General features: G+C 48.4%; 4 protein-coding genes across 6 annotated transcripts; 3 read left to right on the top strand and 1 right to left on the bottom strand.

Moving 5' to 3' along the window:
• The first annotated feature begins 439 nt into the window (after nucleotides 1-439).
• FOIG_03919 (uncharacterized protein) lies at nucleotides 440-1,992 on the top strand. The gene has a single exon (XM_031201957.1). It carries the CDS (start codon nucleotides 518-520, stop codon nucleotides 1,802-1,804), a length of 1,287 nt encoding a protein of 428 aa, XP_031067404.1. The 5' UTR covers nucleotides 440-517; the 3' UTR covers nucleotides 1,805-1,992.
• A 37-nt stretch (nucleotides 1,993-2,029) lies between these two features.
• FOIG_03917 (cyclopropane-fatty-acyl-phospholipid synthase) lies at nucleotides 2,030-5,062 on the bottom strand. 3 transcript variants are annotated; one of them, XM_031201954.1, is made up of 4 exons: nucleotides 4,575-5,062; nucleotides 3,400-4,523; nucleotides 3,247-3,355; nucleotides 2,030-3,196 (listed from the first exon to the last, which is right to left on the bottom strand). In XM_031201954.1, the coding sequence occupies exons 1-4, from the start codon at nucleotides 4,692-4,694 to the stop codon at nucleotides 3,011-3,013; spliced, it is 1,539 nt and encodes a 512-aa protein (XP_031067401.1). In that variant the 5' UTR covers nucleotides 4,695-5,062; the 3' UTR covers nucleotides 2,030-3,010. The 3 variants fall into 3 exon arrangements, with proteins under 3 accessions (XP_031067401.1, XP_031067402.1, XP_031067400.1); XM_031201955.1 differs by having other exon boundaries at nucleotides 2,839-3,196; nucleotides 3,247-4,523; nucleotides 4,575-4,775; XM_031201953.1 differs by having other exon boundaries at nucleotides 2,839-3,355; nucleotides 4,575-4,775.
• FOIG_03918 (uncharacterized protein) lies at nucleotides 2,090-2,716 on the top strand (the record flags this gene model as incomplete). The annotated part of the gene is made up of 1 exon (XM_031201956.1): nucleotides 2,090-2,716. The coding sequence occupies one exon, from the start codon at nucleotides 2,090-2,092 to the stop codon at nucleotides 2,714-2,716; it is 627 nt and encodes a 208-aa protein (XP_031067403.1).
• Nucleotides 5,063-5,988: 926 nt separating the features above from the next.
• FOIG_03916 (uncharacterized protein) lies at nucleotides 5,989-15,359 on the top strand (the record flags this gene model as incomplete). The annotated part of the gene is made up of 3 exons (XM_031201952.1): nucleotides 5,989-6,301; nucleotides 6,352-9,662; nucleotides 9,714-15,359. The coding sequence occupies 3 exons, from the start codon at nucleotides 5,989-5,991 to the stop codon at nucleotides 15,357-15,359; spliced, it is 9,270 nt and encodes a 3,089-aa protein (XP_031067399.1).
• Nucleotides 15,360-16,236: the final 877 nt, after the last annotated feature.

Here is a 16,236-nt window from a genome sequence, read left to right as displayed (position 1 = left end):
AATGTCCTAGGCCACTATACTTGATCGCTGCGCCGCAAAGGATTCGCGGAGCCGAGCTATAGTCATCACAAGCGCACGTAATGATTGCAACTACGGAACAGCTTTTCCACTTTATATCCCCTATCCAACATGACCAGCATCATTTTCTACTATCCATAGCCAATTATGGCTCAATGGTTGCATCATCGGATCTCACAATCATTACATAAATCCCTACCTAGAATCAACGTCAGCTTATCTAAAACTCCGACTCCACCTATAGGATCCAGTATCAGCTTATAGCATCGCTAACTCCAATCCTTCGTATATCGGGTCGTCAATACCAATCACGATGGTCTTATTCAACCTAAACGAGATAAGTCCTGATTTTCAGTTGACGATCTAACCTCAAATTCGGGCCTCGGCAAAAAGTCTAGCTGTTTCCACGTCCCCCTCATTTATCATGAGGATCGCCCTCATGAAACAGGAAGACTAATTCCTCTTCTTCACATCAGACAAATCTCATTATCGACTCAAAATGGTTTCAAAACCTTCTGCAGTCGGTCCAAAAGCCTTCATCTTATCAGCCCTCACCATAGGTCTAGGTGTTTTCCTCGCCCGCCCCATTAATCGCGTCACAACCGTTCTCGGCTTCTTCCGCACCCCATCCTCCACCGTAGTCTCTGATGCAGACTTCATAACCATCGACGACACAATTGTCTGCGAAGACGTGCATCTTCACTCTGGTTTACTCTACACAGCTTGTGAAGATTCCTACGCACCGCGGTTCTCGTGGTTTCCTGGTCTGGGCGTTCTGCATGATCCCCTCACGGCTAGCAAGTCGCGTGGGTCTATCCACGTCATAGACCCCAAGACGTTTAAATCGAAAAGATTAGAATTTGAGGACTTTGAGGGACCTTTTATCACGCATGGTATTGATGTTATTGCTGATCCTAAGGATGAGAATGGGGTTTATATTTTTGCTGTGAATCATGTTCCGAATCCTGAGTACCTTCAGCATGTTGTGGATGGGAAGAAAGATGAGTTTGGCGGAAACAAAGCTGCTTCTCGGGTTGAGATCTTCCATCATCGTGTTGGATCTTCTTCGGTTAAGTATGTCCGATCAATCAGTCATCCTTTGATCCAGACTCCAAACGACATTGTTGCTCTGTCCCCGACAAGCTTTTACGTCACGAACGATCATCATTATCGCGAGGGTCTTATGCGACAGGTCGAGGATATGTACTATGGTGCAAAATGGTCAAACACGATCTATGTTGAAATCACCGATACCACCTCCAAGGAATCGACATCAGGATTCAATGCTTCCGTCGCTCTGACAGGCCTTCATAACAACAACGGTCTCGACCACGGACGAGCTCCCAACGAAATCGCCATTGGAAGTGCAGCTAGCGGAGATATCCACATATCCACCGTCAAACCCGACCATAGCATCCAAGTCCTAGAAACAATCCCATTCGACGCAGCCGTCGATAATCCCTTCTACTACGCCGATCCATTCGCTAGTGGAGACAGCGACAGCAGCGGTTATGTCTCCGCTGGTCTTTCAAAGGCCTGTGAGCTCGCAAACAACATTGGCATCGACACTGCTACTGAACCAGTAATGGTCTGGCTCGCACAGCGAAAGGATGGAAAGTGGGAGAAGAAGCTTCTTTTTGAAGACGATGGAAAGAGACTGAGGTCTGCGGCTACAGCTGTGTTGATTGGTATTGACCCAAAGCTTGAGGGGGGTAAGAAGAAGGGTTGGTTGTTTGTCACTGGATTCTATTCACAGCATATAGCTGCTGTCAAGGTTGATCTATGATGGCCTCCTGTTGGTGGTGGCAACGGATGAGGCTCATCACTAGCAAATATTGTATCAAGAACTGATAAGGCAAATACTTTAATCGGTTATTGATTGGAAGACGGAGAATTTTGGCGGGTTACGGAAACTTGTCAAAGGCCGACATATACGCACAAGGGCCATGTCAAAGGCTTGTTACGTCATCCATAATCTAGTAGATGATAGATAAAAATCCGAACCTTTGAGATCCAATCCATGCCAATTCAATTAATATTAATTCTTATTTCATCCAGTGTTTGAGCAAAAATGTCTAGAGTTGAAATCATCTCTATCTCCACTGCCTTGATGGCATCGGGCGGTATCGCAACCCTCACATTCTTCGACGTACCAGAGCTACAATCTCAGCCTGCTTCTCGGTCTCTACCCTCTATCGGATGGCTGTTCAGTCGGGGATCACACGTATTCCCATCAGCCTCACTTCTATCAACCATTGGCTTTATATACTCTGCATCCTCTAGTAACTTCCCAGGCACCGGTCCTCTATACGCTGTCTCAACCAACACTGTCAAAGCCAATACATTCTTAACCGCTGCGGCTCTAGCATTTAACATCGCGCCGTTTACTCAACTCATGATTCCTACGAACTTCACGCTCATCAAGGAGAATAATAAACTTGGTGGGACGAGGAGTGAAAAAGCGTCTGAGTATGACGCATCCACGGGCCGGAGTGCTTGGGAGTCTGTTAAAGGAACGGATGAAGGATTCGAGTTCGCGGACTTAAGCGGTCCTCAGGAACAAACGGAGAGGGAGTCCACGGTAGAGGAAGATGAAAAGGTCCGTGAGTTGCTGGAGAGGTTCCGGTGGTTGAACCTCGTGAGGGCCGTGCTTATTGGCGCTGGAGGAGTTGTTGGTCTCTATGCTGCGACCAGCTAATGGCTTATGAACCTTGTTGAATGATAGCTATCTCACTTCGTTCTGATCTCTCTCAGTTTGCACGGTATTCTCACGTATTGTATGTGCAGGGTCGAGGCGTTAAAAGATTATAAAATCAAGATGATGACTCTCCAAACTACCAGGTCCTCCATTAGCTAGTGGCATACTGAATTCACAGATGTAAAGAAACACCGCCAAAACCATTCATAAAATATTCACCCCAGCTACCAACTAAAAATCAACCCGCAAGCGTTTTCATACCACCGAGGTTCACGCCCCTCCAACCAAGGTCCATCACTTAGGCAGAACAGCCTTTCCAGCAGCTCGAGCCGCCTCAAGAGCTCCTTGCAAACCATACTGAGAGTAAACACCGTTAATGCGCTGTGTCGAATTGAGGTTTTTGACAACCACAATCTGGAAGCACGTAGCCGAACCTTGACGGGATGCGATGGTGGAATAAGCCAGGAAAATCTCCCAGATCTGCTCGAGTTAGCTATTTCGTCACAGATTGAGTAACCAGGGATACGTACGCGGAACCACCGTACGCCATATTTGGCTTTGACCTTTTCAGCATTTCCAAGCCAGTTTCTGTACCATCGCCATAGTGTTCCGGAGTAATGAACGCCAACAGTGTCAACACTGGGCCAGTTAGTGAATACCTTTAAGAAGTTAAAGTAACTTACCTCTTGACCTCGAATCCAGCGCTTTCAAGACATCCAACGTAAAAGGACAACGGCGTCGATGCATCAGCCCCAGGGAAGATATACTTATTCAAGAACAAGCCCCAAATGAAATCCTCATACTGCCACGCCTTTCTCAACCCCGACAACTGCACATACATGGCCCCATCATCCTCCAGCATCTCATAACACTGACGAAAGAACCCCGTCAACCGCCTCACGCCAACATGCTCCGCCATCTCAAGCTGCGTGATCTTATCAAACTTTTGCTCCGGAATATCACGATAATCACAGCATAAAAGTCTACTCTGCTCCTCGCTCACACCCGCTTTTCTCAACCCATCGTTTCCCCACTGGACTTGATTCCTCGCGAGAGTAACACCCGTGACGTTGGCGCCGTAGTTCAAGCTCGCGAATTTGGCCAAGGTACCCCATCCGCAGCCAATGTCGAGAACTCGGTCGCCGGGCTTGATGTTGACTTTTTCGCAGACGATAGCGAGTTTGTTGTCTTGCATTTCTTCAAGTGTTTCTTCGCGGTCGGGGTCTGAGATTATGCCGGAGGTGTATATCATTCGTGGGCCCAGGAACCAAGCGTAATGGTCGTTTCCGCTGTCATAATTCGTGCGAACTTGCTCTTCATCCTGCGAGCGCAGATGAAGAATGACATCGGGGAAGAAAGTGAATAAAATGTAGTTAAACGTCTCGCTGGTGAAATTAAACGTCGCCCAATCATGTCGATACTCAAATACTTCGAGGGCGTCGGCGTTAAGATCGACCTGGCCTGTGAAGTAAAGCTCAAAAAATTTACTCATGGGGACTTTATGCCGGCCTGTATATCGCGCGCGAAGCTGGTCGGTTTTGAAAGTGAGATAGAACTCGATCGGTCGGCCGGGCAAATGGACTTTATCGTTGATTCGCGGGCTCAATTTGGACATGAAAGTCCAAATGACGACTAGCACAGGGACAGTGGTGAAGATGGCGAGGAAAAGTGCAAGCTTAAACCCGCCTCCGAGTTTCCATGAGAGCCATTGGGGAACGCCGTAGAGAGCGACACCGAGGAAGATGTTGGACCATTGTTCGTATCCGGGGCCGTCGGCTGGGAGGGGAGCGTTTTTAATAGCGGGAGACTATTCGCAATAATTAGCAGACATGACACTGCGCAATGGGAGAAGACTTGCATTGGTCAAAGGAACGCCCGGATTCTTGCCAGTAGAGAGTACGTCAGCGGGCGCTTTGGGTGTCGGGATAAAGTCAATATCGCTACTCAAATGAGCGCCTCCATTCTGCTTCAGGGCCATGGTCACCGACTCATTCACCCGAAAGCGTACGAAATAAAGAACGTAAGAATGAGGTGAGAAGAATGAAAGGATAAACACGACATTAAGCGGTCAAGCAACCCTTTTAATCGCACGGCATGCTGAGCTGATACATCAAGCCACCTCGAAATGATGTGAGGCCCCGCCGCATCCGGGCCTCAGGACGTGCGTGCATTGCATCCCTGCCCAAAGGCGAAAGGAGAAGCCAGAATGTAACCGAAATGAAGAGGGATATCATGAAATTGGGACGCGTAATTGGATGCCTCTGCAGCCTGCAGTGTATTCTGGTGCCTATCGTTTTTATTCTGTAGCCTAATTTATTGGCATTTGGGTATGCCACGCTGCGCTGCAATTATCCCTGGTGTGACGTAGGCGGGCGGAAGATATCCCCGGGCCCGAGACAGCTGCAGTGGCGCATTCTGGGGAGATTTGCACGTGCTTCTGTGCTGATTATGGTCAGAAGGTTTCACCTGAGACCGTGTCTCTTTGCCGACAACTAGGGAGAGACGTGCCATAGAGCTGGCGTGCTGAAAAGTACCAAGACCTTGCTGTGCCCCTACAAGTAGACCTGGAAGACAACGGTTTCAGGGAGAGATGGAGCCAGGCTGGCACGCGGGAGATCGGCGCCAGGCACCATGGTTCTGACACGCTGCGCTAAACTCTATCTTGAAACTTTGACATAGAGTCACGAAAGCATATGGCTGTGAAAAGAATGTGAGACAGCATCACCACATGATGTTTGAAAAGCAAAAGAAATGGCTTCAAGGATACTATATTAAGAAAACCCTCGCTTACACTTATTAGTTTTGTATTATTCGTTGGTTTCATTGACGCGAACTATTCCTTAGGCTAGAAGTGTATGGAACTGTTGGTGATGTTCAATGAAACAGATGATATGCGTCACAGCCAAACTACGGGTGCTAACAAGATCCAGGACACTCGGATTCTGAACCACATATCTTTGCATCAATATTGACACTTTTAACCCGTCTTGGTGATGGCATCTTGATAGCCTATATCCCGATTTGAAAGCATCGTTGACGTAGAGGAAAGCTTACCACTTCCTCAGCCAATGATCAAATTTGCAGCGGAACCTTGTTACGATAAAATTGACAACGGCAATGTATGCAGCAGATAAACTTTCAATGTTAGCACCTTTACCTTTCAGAACGTATTTGCATCTTCTTAAACACACTATAAAAGGCCCTGCCTCTTCGCCATTCCCTTTACAACATTCTTCCGCGACAAGAAACACCAAATCCTTCATTACTTCACAATGGATGCATCTCACCAAACTCCAGTGCAGACAATGCTATGCACAGACGAGCAACTCGACTACCTATTTCACCATCTCATCTTACCCGCCAAGTTACCAGGGCATGATGATACCTTAGCATTAAACGAGGAATTCCTCATCAACTTCGTCATCCAAATCCTAGCGCGTTTCGGGGAATTATCAGGCGATGATGATGACCCTGTAGCAAAACACTGCATCTCCATGTTGAAGAACACACGAGATGCTCGAGATTCGAACGGGTATCTGGATTCTAGAAGCGTGCAGAACTCCTTGAAGAGACTTTCAGAACAGGGTAAGTTCTGTAGCAAACCTTAATCAATCCCATTACTGACGCAAGAACAGCGGACGCCACCTCAATGTATCATATTACGGAACAGAATGCAGGTTTGATTATTCGAAGATTAGAGAGCTCATATTCTTTACAGACCTTTGAGCTCTCTCCTACTAACAAAGCAACTATGACGACGAAAGGTCGCCTTATTCGCGAGTTCCCCGCCACCGTAACAGAAGTCTCTGCCAAAGACTTCAACAATTCCTCATTTCAAGAGGTCTTGACCAAGACTCTTGTCAAGATGAGTCATCAGGCTGTTGCAGAAATGCAGCCCCAGGTCAAGAAGGCTCAGCAGATGCACAATGAGGAGCGCGATACAACAGATCCTCGCATCGTCACGGAGCTGTTAACAAGTTTTCTGCGAGGTGCTGGGACACCTGGTGAGATCAAGGCAATTCAGAAGAGGACGCGTGAAGAAGTTTCGTGGAATAATAGTAGAGATCCTTGGACGAGATCACCGCTATGGCTTCTTCTTCGTGTTGGCCTTCAACTCACCATGACGTGTCATCCACAAGGATCACTGCACCTTTACAAGCGCTTCATGGTGTTCTTGATAGCCCAAGCTCTTAAAATTGCCTGTGAAAAGTCGTCATCTAGTGAGATGATCCACTTGATGATTGCCAAGATCTCGAGGCGACTTTGCAAGCTTGGGGATATTGAGGATGGAGCATGGCTTCACACTATCAGGGATATTGTCTCATCGGCCTCTGGAAATCTGAAGAAGAGATGGATCAATATCCAGAGACGAAACGAACAGCCACTTGACTTCAATGCGCTGGCCGAGTTCAACTACGAAGAACATACCGCCTTTTCGTTGCCTGAACTTGACACCTTCCTCGCAACTATCCCCCGGCGACAACATCTACTGACAACAAAGGAATTTAAAGCCAAGCCCATCGCTTTGGCCCTTGAGCCTCTTACCCTTCCCACTATCAATGGTTCTGTCAATAACGACAGCAAATCTTTCGAGCTCGCAGCCGTCGAGACCTGGGTACAGGGTAACCTCGACACATGGCTTGAACACCACTTAAGCAGCGAACAATCATGCCACGGTCTGAAGACACTGCTTGAGCATTACCACATGTCTGCGGAGAGATGGTATACAGGTCGTCCCGAGGGAATGTCGAGAATGCTTCTTACCCTTGGTGAGATCTGGGTAGCGATCGATAAGATGGCTATCCACCACAACCCCTTGATGTTGAAGTATCGACATGAGATTCCTCGAGAGGTCTTCAGCGATCTCTTACTTCATTCAAAGAGTGACATGGAGCGTTTAAATCGGTTAGAGGAATACCTCGAAGATCCATCTGGGAAACTAAAGCTATCGGCACTCTTATCCTACGGCCAACGACTATCCTTCGCCGTTGAGTACTTTCGACAATCACCCAAGCTCCAAGCGAAGAAAGAGCAGATCGAGCGCAATGCACAACGAGATCGCGATAAGAAACTAAAGCAGTTTCGGGAACTCAAAGCAAAGTACGACGCTATTATGAAGAAATACGACGACATGCAATGCGAGCAGGTCCTCCAAGTTCAACACGACGTGGAGTATTACATCCATCCCAAGAATAAATGCAGACGCTGTGCTCTCCCCGCCAAAGTAAAGAAGCTCAAAATCGCGCCTCATGAGTGGCCTCTTCCTGCAGATGAGCTTGAGGCCCAAACTTCTGTTTTCGAGATGGACGTCCCCGTCACTTTTGCCGTATGGCGAGATGCTACAGTTTACTTCCTGGATAACATCTTGAGATTTGAATCATCTAGCGCTGGAGACTATCCCCGTGCATCCTTCCCTTTGACGACATATAAACCACTGAGTCCCTGGTTTGAATCACAACGGCATAGAGTACAACTCCTCTCTGAGATTAAACCGCACTCTCAGACACATCGCAACCAGAAATCTATCGAAACATGTACTGAGGCTGATGTCTGTCTTAACAACGGTCTTCGCTTTCAGTATCATGATAGCTCTAGAAATATCTTTCTGTCTACCTTCAAACCAACGACAGATATCTCAAAGCGCTGCACCATCAAGCTTCCAAGCAGAGCTCATGCTTTGCAGAGATTCATGGCTCGGACATGGCGTTGTGAAAACGGCGAAACACCCAACCAGGCTATCGCGAGTCAGTCGGAGTGTCCAGAGTATATGTCCCTTGGAGAGTTTAAGGCTTTAGCTCTTTTGCCGTATGGATATCGACTTCAGTGGATGAATATCCTTACGCAGCTCGCTATGCCGACGGTTGACTTCAATAAGCCTGAGACTGCGTTATTCCTGCTTCAGATGATGCTACAAGCTGGTCCGTTTCACAAAGACGAGACGACAAGGCAAGCGCATACTCGACCGACAGAAGTGGAATTCGGTTCGCAGTTGCTGAAGTACTTGAATGAAAGCGTGTCAAGAGTTCAGGAGAATTGGGAGTCGTACACATCACTTTGCTCTTTCACCTGTTTGACTACCCGCCTTCTTGCCATTGCAGACAAGCCTCTGTCAACGCAAATTCTGGAACTCATCACACGATGCCGAAAGATCTCATACAAATGGGTGATGCATCTTTTGACAAAGGTCCAAGATATTGAGCATCGTACGCAACGGAAGGAGTTTCTCGAGGCGGCAATACACACTGCCCTTGTTTGCATCGAGACGTTCAATTTAGAGGGTGAACACTTTGAACAGGTGTTGGCCGATGAACAGCAAGCGTCTATACTATTGGAAACCTCGATCATCATCCATAACAATGCCGACCTTCAACATCTGCAGGGGGATGCACTGTATGGCATTATGCTCGACCGATATGAAATGACAATGCATAGAGCCCTACCTATTCTGGCGAACGAGATAGTCTCTAAGGGAAGTTTAAGTCTCGATTTAGCCATTAAGCGACGATGGCCTGATTTTGTACGAACCGGTGAATGGTCCTCAATCTCGGATCACTGGGTCACGACAGCTACTGGAAAGCTCCAAGTTCATATTAGCCTTCTCACAGGACAATTATTGGTCAATGGATCGCCCGTATCACGACTCCCTCGACAGTATGAGACTCATCGAGAGTATCAGAAGCTATTCGGGTCTGCGACTATGGAAGTCATGCCGAGCAACCTGCCGGGTATGAGCTTCTGTGCGACGAAAATGTTTCACGGGTATACAGTTCATCTTGGTATACAGACAAAGAAGCGCGTTGATGACCTTCTTGTACGTCTTTCCAAGAAGGGCTCGACGTTGGACTTGATACCATTGAGGACCCTCCAAGATCTTCTCCCTGACATCCTCGCTGATAATCACGTTCATTGGCTTGAGGAAGCGTCTGGAGATGTTGAGTTCTGCCACGTCACTGACCCTTGGCCAAGCAAGAATATGGAGAGTTGACACTTAAGAAAGTCCACTGACACATGGAAGCTATCACTTGGTAAGGAGAGCGTGCTCGTTTCTCCATGGAGTGAGCTTGGGCAGTATATTTCGAATATCTTCTCACGTCTTCAGCCTGCTTCGGACCTTCATCTGGTTCTCCACCAAGAAAGCAAGGAACTTGAAATAAAGCTGCCAAAAATTCATCTTGAGTTCACAATCAGGTCAGGGACATCAAACATCAAGTCTCGACAATTCCGCGATATGGAGGTTGATCACGATCAGGCCATTGGAACTCTCATCGGACTTGAGAACAAACTCGTCCTACGACATTCCCATGACTCTCAAGTCAGATCAGCCATCATACCAGAAGGAAACGTGAGCTGTCGAATGTCCACTGGGCACGGTGTCGAGAATCACGCCGAGGTTTCTCTTGACCGTGAAACGGCTAGTCGAGTTCAAACTTACAGACTAGATCCCCTTCTTCGCAGAATCATACCCAACGACAAGGTAGAAAGCAAAGTGTATCTTGCATACCTCCACGCTCTAACATCATACTGCCTCCAGGATCCCTTCATCCAGCGCACAGGAACTGAAGAGGCTCTCACTATTCTTGGTTCTGCCTCAATCAGAGCACCTACGGCCTTCTCCCAAGTGGCGTATACCATGCTGTCAAATATCGCCCAGTTATCGCCGAAGAGGTCATACTATCCTGCCGATCAACGGGAGATGCAGAACATCCGGTGGCGGAATGACTTGAGCTACATATTCCAAGATGACAGATTTGGGAAGGAAGTTCGAAACATTTTTGAGAAATATCGCGAAGTCCAGTTTCTGTTTCCCAAGAACCCTCTCTCATGCTTAGAACAACACCGTTCGGTAGATGCGTTGGTGGATCGCGCCATTCTTCGAACATCTGGAAATCGAGTCTCTGGCTTTGGCGCTGAATGCTTCACGACTAAACATGATGTCAATTACGCATCAAGGGAGAAGAGTAAGTCATCAGAAAGGTCTACACGTACCGTAGAGATGGCGTACCGAGTCTACAACAGGTCTGGCACCCTTTCGAGACCGGTATCTGGCAGGCTTGGCCACCGTCTCTTCAGTCTCATGACGGGCGACGAACGCGTCCACACCAGGGAGATCTTGCCGAAAAGCAGAATCGACTACGACTCCTCTTGGCTCCAAGGCCCCGCATCATACCTATCGTCTGTATGGTTTCAGCTTCACAATTCATTCAAGAAGTCAGTCACCTGGTTCGACAAGTTCGAGCTGATGATGTGGATGGCCACAATGTCGTATTCCCCAGAGTACGATGCACAAGTCGGCCAGGCGCTGCTGTTGCTCACCCAGTTCCGATCCTTAGCTGACTGCAGACCACCCGCTGCATCATCATACAACCTATCAGCCGGATGTCACATCCGGGACGAGGACCTGCGTGCCGCGGTAGCACCGTATGTAGTCAGTTTCGCAAGCAGCCCTGACGCTATATCTGCTCGTCGTTTCGACGAGAAGGGCAGCGAGGTTGGGCAAAGAAGAAGAGAAGACTACGGAAAGAAGAGCTTCAAAGCTGTTGATAATTTTGTAAAGCACCTGAAACGACAATGGCCTACAGATGATCCAGAAGAGCCGGAAGATCCGAACATGGAGTTGGCGTCGTATATCAAGATGGGACCTGCCGTGGAAAGTGCCTTTGGAAAGTGGAACCAGTGGCTGAAGAACCTTCGCTTGAAGCAGCATCTGGAAATGGTTGCTTCTTACATGAGAGAGGCACCGTCGGGCGAGTTCATACAAGTACCACCAGCACTACCAAGGACGGTAATTCCCACGAAGAGATCAGTCTCGAGATTTGTGGCTACTTCAGACCTGTTCTCGTCATCAGGCGTGTTGCACCACAAGACTCCTCCAGCATTAAGTCGACTGCTCATGAACTCAGAGAGGGACAGACATAGCAGCAAGCTCAGTGGTATCATTGACAACCTTGATTCAAAAGCCCAGCTTGACTATGAGCACAGGTATCTGAGAGAGCTGAAGGATAGTCTTTCAAGCTTAGACGGCCATGTTGAATACGAGCTGAAGATGGACCAGCTTCAAAAGCTCCCGGGCCTACTCCTGCACCACTTGGAGAAATGCGAATCTCACCTAACAAGGCTTCACGAGTATCTAATCTCTTCCCTCTCGTCTTCAAGCACACTCCCGCACACAACGTCTCATGTCCTTGAAGAAGCCGGATTCCTTCCTAGGATGTCACCTACTCAGATCCTGCAACAGCTGAGACCACCGCAATGGAAGAGTCTTTCTGCGGGATGGAAAGAAAGCTTAATTCACTACGGAATTGCCATCACCGCAATGCAACGAGCCAAACGCCTAATTCGGTTCCAGTCCAGTCACGTTGATCTCATTCGCGAACTTGAAAACGGTGGCCATCAAAGCTGGAGCCCCTATGACCACCCAGAGTGGCTACTACTGGAATGCGAAAGCGAAATTATGATTCGCGATGTTCAGCAGCAGATCGCTGAACAGATGATCAATCCTCCCGAGAACCAAAACTCAGTAATGCAGCTCAACATGGGCGAAGGAAAGTCAACAGTCATCGTGCCCATCGTCGCTACAGCTCTTGGAGATGGATCGAAGCTGGTTCGAGTCATTGTCGCAAAGCCACAGGCGAAGCAGATGCATCAGATGTTGATCTCGAAGTTATCAGGACTCCTTGATCGACCAGTGTATTTGCTCCCCTTCTCTCGAGACACCAAGATGGATCTCCGAACGGCAGATGCTATCCAGCGTCTGATGAAACGATGTATCGAGGAAGGTGGTGTGTTAATGGTTCAGCCCGAGCATCTACTTTCGTTCCAACTGATGGAGGTGGAATCTCGAATCAGGGGAAATATGGAAGTCGCGGAAGCAATGTCGCAGACAAGGAATCTTTTTGGTCGCTCCTGTCGAGATATCGTTGACGAGAGTGATGAGAATTTCAGTGTCAAGTTCGAACTCATCTACACTCTTGGAAAGCAACGGCCGATTGAACATAGCCCTGATAGATGGGTTGTCATCCAAGAAGTCATGGGCCTCGTTGCCAAAGCTGGAGCGGACGTCAAGTCCAAGTACCCACATTCCGTTGAATTCGACGCTCGGCATGTTGGGAGATATCCCCGCTTACGAATCTTACGCCCTGATGCTGAAGCTGAAATCTTCAACCGTGTCACCGAGGCAGTTTGTGATACTGGCATGGCTGGGTTCCCTATTGCACGCCAGCCCAGACGCATCCGAGATGCAGTTCAACGGTACATCTCCCAGCCTGAGCCAACAGCTGCCGACATCGAAGCCGTAGAGACAAGCTCCCTCTGGAACGAAATGACAAGCAGAAACATTCTTCTCCTCCGTGGACTCTTTGCAGGAGGAATCCTTTCATTTGCACTGGGAAGTAAGCGGTGGAGAGTGAACTACGGTGTCGATCACAACAGAGAGAAGATGACCAAATTGGCGGTTCCCTTCCGAGCAAAGGATAACCCAACTCCGCGATCTGAGTTCAGTCAGCCTGACGTGGTGATTACGCTCACTTGTCTGAGTTATTACTACAGCGGTCTTGACGATGAGGCCTTGTTCGCGGCGTTTGAGTTGCTTAGTCGATCGGACAATGCCACACAGGAGTACCAGGATTGGGTCAAGACTGCACCATTACTACCGCAAGCCTTCAGGAACCTAGAAGGAGTCAACTTGAGGGATCGGGTGCTGTGCACTACGGAGATATTTTCTCACGTACGATATTCTAAAGCAGCGGTTGATTACTACCTGTGTCATCTGGTATTCGCGAAGGAATCTAAGGAATTCCCACACAAGCTTTCAGCTTCCGGTTGGGACCTTGGTAAGAAGAAGGATAATCCCACTACAGGATTCAGTGGAACCAACGACTCGCGATATGTTCTGCCGCTTGACGTCAAACAGCTCGACTTGCCGCAGCAGAAGCATACAAACGCGCTTGTCCTGGAATACCTACTCCAGCCAGAGAATGGAATCTCATTGATGCCCCAAGAAGCAAAGGGTACCACTTTAGAAACCAGTCTCCTTCTGCAGATGGTTTCCAACATGAGCCCTAATACCCGAGTTATTCTCGACGTTGGCGCCCAAGTCGTCGACCTTACCAACCAGGAATTCGCGAAACAATGGCTAGCCTGCTACCAGGATCATGACTCCACACAATCTGTGGTGTTCTTCAACGACAACGACGAAATCGTTGTTATTGACCGTTCCGGCAAGATCGAAGACTTCCAGACATCCCCGTTCTCCCAGCAGCTGGATAGGTGTCTTGTTTTCCTGGACGAGGCACATACCCGCGGAACAGATCTGAAGCTTCCTGCCAACTATCGTGCTGTGGTCACTCTTGGTGCTGGTCTGACGAAGGATACGTTGGTTCAAGCTTGTATGCGGATGCGAAAGCTTGGGAAGGGACAGACAGTGGAGTTCTGCATTCCTTGGGAGATTGAGCAGAAGATCGTTCAGCTCAAGGGTGAAGGTGCCTCTAGCAGGGATGGAATCTCTGTCTCTGATGTCCTTTGCTGGGCTATCACTGAGACATGTCTTGACCTGAAGAGGGCTATGCCCCTGTGGCTTACACAGGGTGTTAGGTTCTCCAAGCAAGAAGCCCTCTGGTCCCGTCTCTCTGACAATGATACCAAGTCTGACGAGTTTCTCGAGGAGGAAGGGCAGAGCTTGACTGAGAGGTATCGTCCCGAGAAAGGTCTCACAAACTGTTCTTCACTCACAGAAGAGCTGAACGACTCCGTCGCAAGAGTCTTCAAGTCCCGGTGTGAAGACTTTGGTCTGGAAAGACTTCACACTTGCTCTCTGCAGGAAGAGCAAGAACGAGAGCTGGCGCCAGAGACACAGCACGAGCGCCAAGTCGAAAAGGTCCCTGCCCTGAAGCCAGACACCCATAGTGTCAATAGGCTTCTGCAGGAGTGGATAGCAGATGGCTCGTTCCCAGAGTCATCTACCGCCTTCCGAGCTGTCATGAAACCCGCGTTTCAGAGTCTGAATAAGACGTCGGCAGCTGTCCACTTTGACGTCAAGGAGTTCCCGGAGACGGTATGGGTGAGTATGGACTTTGCCCATACTGTTAAAGGTGTGTTTAGTGGGAAGAGCTACTCGGACTCTTATCAACGACCTGTACAGTGGGTGTTGACTGGTAAGAATGAAGAGGGTGCTTCTCGAATGGTTGTTATAAGTCCATTCGAGGCCCAGCACTTTCTACCTCTTATCGAAGAGTCAGAGCATGTTGCTCTCCACCTTTACGCGCCGAGGGTCAACCTTGGCTTTCGACCGCTGGACGACCTTCAACTCTATTACGTGGGGAAGAAGATCATCGAAGAGATACCGAGAGACATCATTACGTTTCTCAATATTTTCGCTGGACAGCTTTACCTCTCGTCATATGATGACTACAAGCTCGTCTGTGACTTGCTTGGTTTGGCGTGGGACAGTCCGAACGACAGTGCGGTGCTTCGGGCTGGTGGTAGTGGGAGTCAATCTGGTTTCTCCAAGAGCCCTGCGACGTTTCTGAAGGAGCTCTTGGGCAAGGTCAGGCATGACTGTGGAACCATTGACAAGACGGATATGGGAAGGGTTATTGAAGGAATGCGCTTGGTTGAGGGTGAGTTTAATAGTAGGCATGCTATTTAGTTTCTGTGTGTGGTATGTGGTTTATTGTATGCTCAAGTCAAATTCAAAGTATAGACAAATAGAAAAGAAGTAGAAATCAAGGTTGAATATCATCTTTGTTTCAGGGTCGTCACAGGACACATAATGAGAACTCATGAGTGCAATTGTGAAGCTAGAAACACGATCTTATTCACACCGTGCTAGATAATGAAAAGCGTCCTAAATAGGAAATCAATAGGGCTGAAATAAACTTCTTTGTCGGGAAGGAGGTCTTGAAGCGAAAAGGAAATTAATTACCGAGCAGTTATCACTTGAAGTGGAGGATTGCTTCGGTCTTTTCTTACAGGCTCAGCCAATGGCGTGCAGCGCACTGTGCACTGGAAGGGCTGGTTTAGTTGACCCCACTCTTGGGCTCTACGCCTGCAATCTCACTCACTCGTCAGACTGCAATACATAAATTGAGAGCAGAAAGTATTAATTATATGGGTCATGGAGAGCAGCCATGTAGTAGGTCTCTCGTCCTCACGGTAGCAAGTATAGCAACAAGCATGTACATTAAAGGCAGTCAATCCAGACACCCAGTACCCAGGTCAATGTTGGGCTGCCGAGATTCATATAAGGGTAGTTCTCCCCCATGTCGGGACCCGGTCTTGTGCAAGGTGCCATCTGGTCTCCCGCATAGGCCAAGTTTGTCCTATTGCCTCTACCAATGCTCAGCAGTCTCGAAGAAAATTTCAGGATATCCACTCGTTCTTCTCGCCTTATAAGTCTGGTTCAATGGGAACCAGGTCACATAGGCTAGCGCTTACGTCTGGAGACGTTAGCATGCAGCTAATTGTAGATCCCGAGCGTAGATGCGTCGAAGCCCTCAATTGGCTATTTTAGAACCAAAAGCGGC

Source organism: Fusarium odoratissimum (assembly GCF_000260195.1).
Source record: "Fusarium odoratissimum NRRL 54006 unplaced genomic scaffold supercont1.5, whole genome shotgun sequence".
Classification (NCBI taxonomy): domain Eukaryota; kingdom Fungi; phylum Ascomycota; class Sordariomycetes; order Hypocreales; family Nectriaceae; genus Fusarium; species Fusarium odoratissimum.
This window is presented reverse-complemented; position numbering and strand designations above follow the sequence as displayed.

Bases quoted from the DNA above. Each gene is read 5' to 3' on its own strand.
- FOIG_03919 (XM_031201957.1), top strand. From the start codon at position 518: ATGGTTTCAAAACCTTCTGCAGTCGGTCCAAAAGCCTTCATCTTATCA.
- FOIG_03917 (XM_031201953.1), bottom strand. From the start codon at position 4,694: ATGGCCCTGAAGCAGAATGGAGGCGCTCATTTGAGTAGCGATATTGAC. The intron at 4,524-4,574 runs GCAAGTCTTCTC...TATTGCGAATAG, and splicing joins CGGGCGTTCCTTTGACCAAT to TCTCCCGCTATTAAAAACGC. The intron at 3,356-3,399 runs GTAAGTTACTTT...TAACTGGCCCAG, and splicing joins GCTGGATTCGAGGTCAAGAG to TGTTGACACTGTTGGCGTTC.